The following is an 8,998-nucleotide window of genomic DNA, read 5'->3' as shown; positions in this document are numbered from 1 at the left end:
AGAAAACGCAATTTTCGCACCTCCGTAGCTCTGTGCTGCCTTGATGAAACAAGACGATTTTTGCTATGGACACTCCCTCCACCTTCAGCACTCCACATTCCAAATTAGAGCGAAATCGCTTCACGCGTTCCCGAGATATGCGACTTCAAAAATTGGCTTAGTTTCTTAGTTTTTTTTTTTTTTTTCTTCTTATTTTTCTTCCTCTTTTCGCATACTTACAAAAACTGCTATAAAACGCGAACGCCATATCCGATTGCCTGAAATTTGGCACACAGAAGGGGGGTATAAAGGCGCATCTCTGTACCAACTTTGGCTAGGATACGATAAACAGGTAAAGAGTTATGATCGGTTATTCACGAAAAATAACACCAATATGTTGTCACACCTACAGGGTAAACCGCGTATGGGAAGAAGCTGAAAATCGGTGGGTGAATAGGTTAACTATTGAACCTCAAACCTTTTGTGGTTTGAAAGAAATCGAGCTAAAAACCAGGAAGATACCACGAAAAAACCAACAGTGTGTAACAATTACGCAATTGAGATTAGCTAATAAAAAACTACTACTTGCCACGCCTACCAGATAAACCGCTTGGGGTAATGCTTTGAAAATCGCTGTATAGATGGAACAATCATCTTAGAAAGGCTCTTCAATGGCGTAGAAGAATCAGACTTAAAGCCACAGAGTTATAACACGAAATCCAACTTGGTGCAGCAAGTGCGAGATCGAGATACTCTAATAGAGCAGTCACCCTGAAGAGAATTCAAGAGATCAGCAAGAAACAAGTAACCTGTAGAGAGATCAGCTACAAACAATTCACCCTGTAGAGAGATCAGCTAAAAGAAGTTACCTTGTAGGGAGTTCATGCAACTATGGAAAGAGATAGTTCAGCTAGAAGAAATCACCTTGTAGAGTTCAGCTACAAAGAAACTACCATGTAGAGAGTTCAGTTACAAACAAATCGCCCTGTAGAGAGATCAATAGAAGAAATTACCTTGTAGATAGTTCAGCTACAAAGAAACCATCATGTAGAGAGTTCAGCTACAAACAAATCTCCCTGTAGAGAGATCAGCTAGAAGAAGTTTCCTTGTAGAGAGTTCAGCTACAAACAAATCACCCTCTAGAAAAATCAGCTAGAAGAAGTCACCTTGTAGAGACTTCAGTTACAAAGAAACCATCATGTAGAGAGTTCAGCTACAAACTAGTGACCTTGTAGAGACATCAGCTAAAAGAAGTTACCTTATAGAGAGATCAGCTACAGAGAAACCATCATGTAGAGAGTTCAGCTGCAAACAAATCTCTCTGTAGAGAGATCAGCTATATAGAAGAAGTTTCCTTGTAGAGAGTTCAGCTACAAACAAATCACCTAGTAGAAAGATCAGCTAGAAGAAGTTACCTTGTGGAGAGTTCAGCTACAAAGAAACCATCATGTAGAGAGTTCAGCTGCAAACAAATCACCTGTAGAGAGTTCAGCTACAAACAAAACTCCCTGTAGAGAGATCAGCTAGAAGAAATTACCTTGTAGAGAGTTCAGCTACAAAGAAACCACCATGTAGAGAGTTCAGCTGCAAAGAAATCACCTGTAGAGAGTTTGGCTACAAACAAATCTCTTTGTAGAGAGATCAGCTAGAAGAAGTTTCCTTGTAGAGAGTTCAGCTACAAACAAATCACTATGTAGAAAGATCAGCTAGAAGAAGTTACCTTGTGGAGAGTTCAGCTACAAAGAAACCATCATGTAGAGAGTTCAGCTGCAAACGAATCACCTGTAGAGAGTTCAGCTACAAACAAATCTCCCTGTAGAAAGATCAGCAAGAAGAAGTCACCTTGTAGAGAGTTCAGCTACAAAGAAACCATCATGTAGAGAGTTCAGCTGCAAACAATCACCTGTAGAGAGTTCAGCTACAAACAAATCTCCCTGTAGAAAGATCAGCTAGAAGAAGTTTCCTTGTAGAGAGTTCAGCTACAAACAAATCACCCAGTAGAAAGATCAGCTACCTTGTGGAGTGTTCAGCTACAAAGAAACCATCATGTAGAGAGTTCAGCTACAAACAAAACTCCATGTAGAGAGATCACCTAGAAGAAATTACCTTGTAAAGAGTTCAGCTAAAAAAAAAAAACCACCATGTAGAGAGTTCAGCTGCAAAGAAATCACCTATAGAGAGTTTGGCTACAAACAAATCTCCCTGTAGAGAGATCAGCTAGAATATCAGCTAAAAGAAGTTACCTTGTGGAGAGTTCAGCTATAAAGAAACCATCATGTAGAGAGTTCAGCTGCAAACAAATCACCTGTAGAGAGTTCAGCTACAAACAAATTTCCCTGTAGAGAGATCAGCTAGAAGAAGTTTCCTTGTAGAGAGTTCAGCTACAAACAAATCACCTAGTAGAAAGATCAGCTAGAAGAAGTTACCTTGTAGAGAGTTCAGCTACAAAGAAACCATCATGTAGAGAGTTCAGCTGCAAACAAATCACCTGTAGAGAGTTCAGCTACAAACAAAACTCCCTGTAGAGAGATCAGCTAGAAGAAGTTTCCTTGTAGAGAGTTCAGCTACAAACAAATCACCTAGTAGAAAGATCAGCTAGAAGAAGTTACCTTGTAGAGAGTTCAGCTACAAAGAAACCATCATGTAGAGAGTTCAGCTGCAAACAAATCACCTGTAGAGAGTTCAGCTACAAACAAAACTCCCTGTAGAGAGATCAGCTAGAAGAAATTACCTTGTGGAGAGTTCAGCTACAAAGAAACCACCATGTAGAGAGTTCAGCTACAAACAAATCACCTAGTAGAAAGATCAGCTAGAAGAAGTTACCTTGTAGAGAGTTCAGCTACAAAGAAACCATCATGTAGAGAGTTCAGCTGCAAACAAACCACCTGTAGAGAGTTCAGCTACAAACAAATCTCCCTGTAGAGAGATCAGTTAGAAGAAATTACCTTGTAGAGAGTTGAAATCACCATGTAGAGAGTTCAGCTTCAAAGAAATCACCCTGTAGAAAATTCAGCCACAAACAAATTGCCCTGTAGAAAGACCAGTTAGAAGAAGTTACCTTGTAGAGAGTTCAGCTACAAAGAAACCATTCTGTAAAGAGCTCAGCTGCAAACAAATCACCTGCACAGAATTCAGCTACAAATAAATCACCCTGTAGAGAGATCATCTAGAAGAAGTTACCTTGTAGATAGTTCAGCTACAAACAAATCACCCTATAGAGAGATCAGCTAGAAAAAGTTACCTTGTAGATTATTCAGCTACAAACAATTCACCCTGTAGAGAGAGCAGCAAGAAGAAGTCACCTTGTAGAGTGTTCAGTTACAAAGAAACCACCATGTAGAGAGTTCAGCTACAAACTAGTGACCTTGTAGAGACATCAGCTAGAAGAAGTTACCTTGTAGAGAGTTCAGCTACAAAGAAGCCATTCTGTAAAGAGCTCAGCTACCTGTACAGAATTCAGCTACAAACAAATCACCCTGTAGAAAGATCAGCTAGAAGGAGTTACCTTGTAGAGAGTTCAGTTACAAAGAAACCACCATGTAGAGAATTCAGCTACAAACTAGTGACCCTGTAGAGACATCAGCTTGAAGAAGATACATTGTGGAGAGTTCAGCTACAAAGAAACCATTCTGTAAAGAGCTCAGCTGCAAACAAACCACCTATATATAGAATTCAGCTACAAACAAATAACCCTGTAGAGAGATCAGCTAGAAGAAGTTATCTTGTAGATAGTACAGCTACAAAGAAACCATTCTGTAAAGAGCTCAGCTGCAAACAAATTACCTGTACAGAATTCAGCTACAAACAAATCACCCTGTAGAAAGATCAGCTAGAAGAAGTTACCTTGTAGATAGTTCAGCTACAAACAATCACCCTGTAGAGAGATCAGCTAGAAGAAGTTACCTTGTAGATCGTTCAGTTACAAACAATTCACCCTGTAGAGAGAGCAGCTAGAAGAAGTCACCTTGTAGAGTGTTCAGTTACAAAGAAACCACCATGGAGAGTTCTGTGATAAATATATGTATTATATATATAATTTGTACATTTACTGATAAAATCAGAAATATTTAAAGTACATCTGCTTCATCTTTTCTTCTTCCTGTGGTAAAGAAAAAAAGACAGGTTAAAAAAGTCCCAAAGCTGCTATGGCTGGCTTTGGGGTATAGAAATATAAAAAGAAATGAAATCTAATCCATCTTGGCACAAAAATTCACCTGAATTGTCGTTATTAAAATTTTTACCATTAATCTACCATCACAGCCATTTCTTGGCCGCCACCTTGGATTTCACATCTTTTTTCACCATAGCCTTTTTGAGGGCCGCACTGTTTTTTTACAGCTTGGCTGTTTTGGATTAGATCATATTTACTGGACATTTCCTACATTAATGGGAAATGTGGTAACTCAAACCCACAATACCTTGGTAATATAGGTTTCTTATACATTTTGCAAACTCTATTAAAGTAGGTAAGTTAGCTATAGTTGTAATGTTCTAATGCTGTCTGTTCCTTGCCATTTAGGAAATGTCCATAAATGTCATGTGTCCTGAACTGGTGGAGAGGGTAATGCACACTTTGGTACCATACTGTCCCCCATCCATACTATGCTTAGGAAATGTGTTGACACATGACATTTACTGACATTTCCTGCACAGGACAGGTACTGTCAAATGTCAGTAAATTTATGAAAATGTAAAGAAATTTATGAAAATGTGATCTTTCCTGTGTTCCAGAAATGTCAGTAAATTTCATCTATCCTGCATTAGGAAATGTAAAGAAATACCATCAATACTGCTATTAGGAAATGTCATGGAAATTGTGCCCTATACTACTTCAGGAAATGTGCAAATTTCATGAACACCGGAAAGGAAATGTACAGAAACATGGAATTTCTAATTTCTGTACATTTACTGGGGATTTCTGAATACCTGAAATGCAGCTTTTCTTCCTGTGGCATGCACAGAGCACACACACTTGTCGAAACCCCGAAAGGCATATCTCACTGGTGAGTTTGCCATTGTGGCATAAAATGGTGGCTGTGCAGAGCTTTGTTTGGCCTCCAGCCTTGCAACTGTGGTCAGGCTGGCTGGCAGATGAAAATTCAAGTTTTGGTGATCTTTAAAATTCTATATCTGGTCACCTGTAAGCGTATTCTTGTTTTTAATGCTGTATTTGATGTTTAATGGAATAATAAAGGTGATTTTTGTTGTGCAAGTTGTCTCTGGGATGATTTTTAAAGGTGGAATTTTAGGTGGCATGCATCACTTTTGGGGGGATCACTACTTAAGCAGTACAGTAGACCCTCAGTTATTCAACCCTCGTTTATCTGTACCCTCGTTTACCCGAAATTGAAAGTGACTGTTCTATTAGAGTGTTTTGTATATTCTATTAGAGTATTTCAACTGAGCTCTGTATAATATTATGGGCTTCGGCTATCCGAACTATTCACTTATCTGAATTACCTGAGTGGCTGAGAGAGGTTCGATAACCAAGGTTCTACTGTACTACCATATTGTTTGATAGCTGTAACTTTGGGCACAACCTGCACGAGTGATTTGTCTGATATATGTACACACAATCACAAGGGCTGCTATGCTACCTCCTTTTCTCATTAATGCATTCCCGAGCACTGATAGCAGTGCTGTACCTTCACTTCCCTTTGAAGTAAGATGTGGAAGTGGTATCCACGCTAAAACAGCACCTTAGCATAGCACTTATTATGATGATCAAGTTATGCCATGATGATGACAATTGGCGCGAGTAGGTCTTAATATGTACTACCCGGCCGCCACTATCTGTAGCTACCAAAATGATCATTGAATTTGATTCGATGAAATAGTAGAGAGAAAACCATCAATTATGAAGTGATGAAAGTACATAAATTACAGAGTACATAAATTACAGAAAGTGTGATAGTCCTCGGTCACATGCGACCACGTGTATGGTCCTACGGAAGAACCTGCGTGGGCATGGCAAAGGGTGTGAATATAAAAATAAAATTAAAAGAAGCTATATAAATTAGCTAATACTAGTCACATCAACCACTCTTTATTATTCCTATAGCCAAAAATATCCTCTCAGAGGCTAGAATACTTTGGTAGGCAGCATCATCTAACAGTATTATAGAGTTTATTTAAATTGCTTTTGTAATGCTCTAATAGAGCACACTTTTTTTTGAGGATTTCTAGGTGGAGATCATTTGCAGTATAAAGATCATTCAAGAAGGGAGCATGGAGCTACGTATGCGTGAAAATCACATATAGTTTCTTCCTGTAAATATACTCAGTGTGGCGCGCCGGCTTTCTTGGCTGCATGACACACAGTGACACTACCGTGTGTCTTGATATGTTCATAGATGTTGCATGCGAATCGGTAGCTGACTAGCCGCTCTAGCTACACAATACAATTTATTTCTAAGACAGGTCTGGTTATGTGACCACAACTTTGCTAGCTGCATCATGGTTGTGTTCTTTTTCATTGTGAGGATTCTGTCAGTATAGTTGAATATCATTACAGCTAGGTGAACCAGTAGATGGAAAAAAGTCAACTAGTGAAGTGTTCTGACACTTCTACCCTCAGCTAGTAGAGATGCTACCAATGAATGATGTTACTTTCTTATCCGGCAAAATTAGTCTTCTTTCTAGTAATGTCGGAGATCAGGTGAAATCAAAGAGCACACCAAAAGACAAACTGAAGCAGTCCATTTTTTTTGATTATGTGATCCAACCATCAGTGACAACTGCATAATGTTGGTAACAGCTAGTTTTGATGATCTTATTGAACTGATGGAGGATAGTGAGTATGATGGTGTGAAAGAAATGGTAAAACTGATTAGGAGTAAACTAAAGGAAGGAACAGTACATGGTTAGTTGAAGTGATGGTTATGTAGTAACTGTTTTAGTGCGTGTTTTATATGATCATGTCATTGCATTGTACAGGTGTTCATTTACCTACTGTCAAGTACAATTCAGCAGGTGTTAGCAGGTTGAAGGCCAGGTACCTACAGGTTGCTAAAACTGGTTGGCCAAAACATTGTGTAATGCAGTATGTGGGGTTGGCTCTTGTGAAGAAGAAAGATATTACTCTAAGAAATAAGAGTTTCAATGAGATCACTGAACTGACTTTATGAGGTGAAATGGACTTGATCTTAAAAAAGAAGGAGCCACTTAGTGAGCTGAGAGACATCTTCCATTACCAGAACAAACCTTGTCCTTGACTAATACTAGTAATGGGAGCTCCAGGTGAGTATTGCAAAGTTATTAGTATAGTGATGATGTAATATGAGTTGTGCAGGTATAGGCAAGATGATCCTTGCAAATGAAATCTGTGTGAAGTGGGCAAGGGATGGATTTTTAACTGAAGACTTTGATGTTGTTATCCTGGTACCATTAAGGTCAGTTCAGCAACAGTCAATTGAAGAAGTGATGATGTGGCACAGTGGAGAGGAGGTGTATGAGCAAGTGAAGAAGTCAGCAGGTAGCAGATGTCTTGTGATCCTGGAGGGATTGGATGAGATGACAGCTGAACATCAAGAGAATGATCCATTTCTTGTACATTTGTTGGAGGAGTGTACCTTCTTGGAGGAAGCTACAATGATAACATCACGATCACATGCTTATGAAAAGATAGATGCACATAGGAAAGTAGAAGTAGTAGGATTTGGTAATAAAGAGATACTAGAATTTGTCAAGAAATCTTTTCCCAATGATAAAAATGTGTTGAGTTTTCACAACTCCTGAAAGCATATCCTCACTTAAAGAGTTTGTCATATGTGCCTATGAATTTAGTGATGATAGTTGATATCTTTAAATGTAATGAAAATATGCCTCCATCCACCGTTACTCAACTATACCAACTGTTTATTGTGATGACGCTTAGAAGACAAGTTAAAAAGGACAATAAGAGGAAGCAAGTGCATGTAGCAGCAGATAATAATAATGCAGAGGAGAAATTATGTAAAGTGTTAGCAGGTGTCCCCAAAGAAGTGGTGAATACGCTAATGTTATTGTGCAGGTTAGCTCATTATGGTATCTTTTACCGGTGCTCTTGAAAAGGTTCAAAGATTATCTTCACTGTGGAAGATTTGAAAGAGTGTGGTATAGAAATGACAGCTGAGTGGGATGGGTATGGCCTTTTGAATGTTGCACACACTCATCAATTACCTACTGATATTGCAACGTACAACTTCGCCCATAAGACAATCCAAGAGTTTTTATTTTGCGTGCAATTTATATTTCAATGTTATCACAAGAAGAACAGCAATGTCTGTTGAGTAAACACTTTAGTGACTATCCTACTGTTTTTAGATTTTTGTGTGGACTAACAGGATTAGAATCCAGCAAAATGTTCTGGTTTGTGTTCTCCAAGTTATTAAGACCTGATGACAGTTATGATAATGATGATGATGACAATGACGACAACGACAACAGTGCCAGTGGTGATGATGGCAACTACAAAATTAATATAATAGTGGAGATACTGTAGTATCCATTGCTTGTTTATATGAAAGCCAGCCTCCCAAACCAGTTGCTCCAAACAGATTATCATCTTACAATTGTTTAAGCATTTCTTGTGTGATGTCACGTTATCCAGTTTATGAGTTGATCATGTAAGATTGTTAAAATTACATTACCGACAAAGGAGCTAGCTGAATCATTAGTACAACATTATCCCAACGAGAATACTACTGGTCAACTACTATATAGTGATAGACCTCACAACTAATGATCTCACCATCCATGGGCTGCAGCACATAATGAAGATTGTGAAGATAAGTATGATAACCGTTTACGCACCAAGTAATGATTTTGTGTTAGTGTAACCACACCTCACTGAAGTTTATGTATACAATTCATTGCAGGTAGTACCTCATTAATGGAGTTACGTGTTAGTGATAATTGTGTTGGTGATGATGGGATGTTATTAAGTGGACTACAGTGCAATAATGTTCAAGTTGAGCTATGGGCTGAGTGCATAGTGTGTATTATCAGTCTTTAAAAGGTACTAACAATAGTGTCTGCA

At 38.5% G+C, this 8,998-nt stretch overlaps 1 protein-coding gene across 1 annotated transcript; it reads left to right on the top strand.

Moving 5' to 3' along the window:
• The first annotated feature begins 6,544 nt into the window (after positions 1-6,544).
• Positions 6,545-8,998, top strand: LOC136241106 (NACHT, LRR and PYD domains-containing protein 3-like). Its single transcript, XM_066032274.1, has 4 exons — positions 6,545-6,841; positions 6,916-7,218; positions 7,271-8,775; positions 8,838-8,998. Exons 2-3 carry the CDS (start codon positions 7,206-7,208, stop codon positions 7,714-7,716), a joined length of 459 nt encoding a protein of 152 aa, XP_065888346.1. The 5' UTR covers positions 6,545-6,841; positions 6,916-7,205; the 3' UTR covers positions 7,717-8,775; positions 8,838-8,998.

The sequence above is a fragment of the Dysidea avara genome, chromosome 12 (assembly GCF_963678975.1).
Source record: "Dysidea avara chromosome 12, odDysAvar1.4, whole genome shotgun sequence".
Taxonomy (NCBI): domain Eukaryota; kingdom Metazoa; phylum Porifera; class Demospongiae; order Dictyoceratida; family Dysideidae; genus Dysidea; species Dysidea avara.
This window is presented reverse-complemented; position numbering and strand designations above follow the sequence as displayed.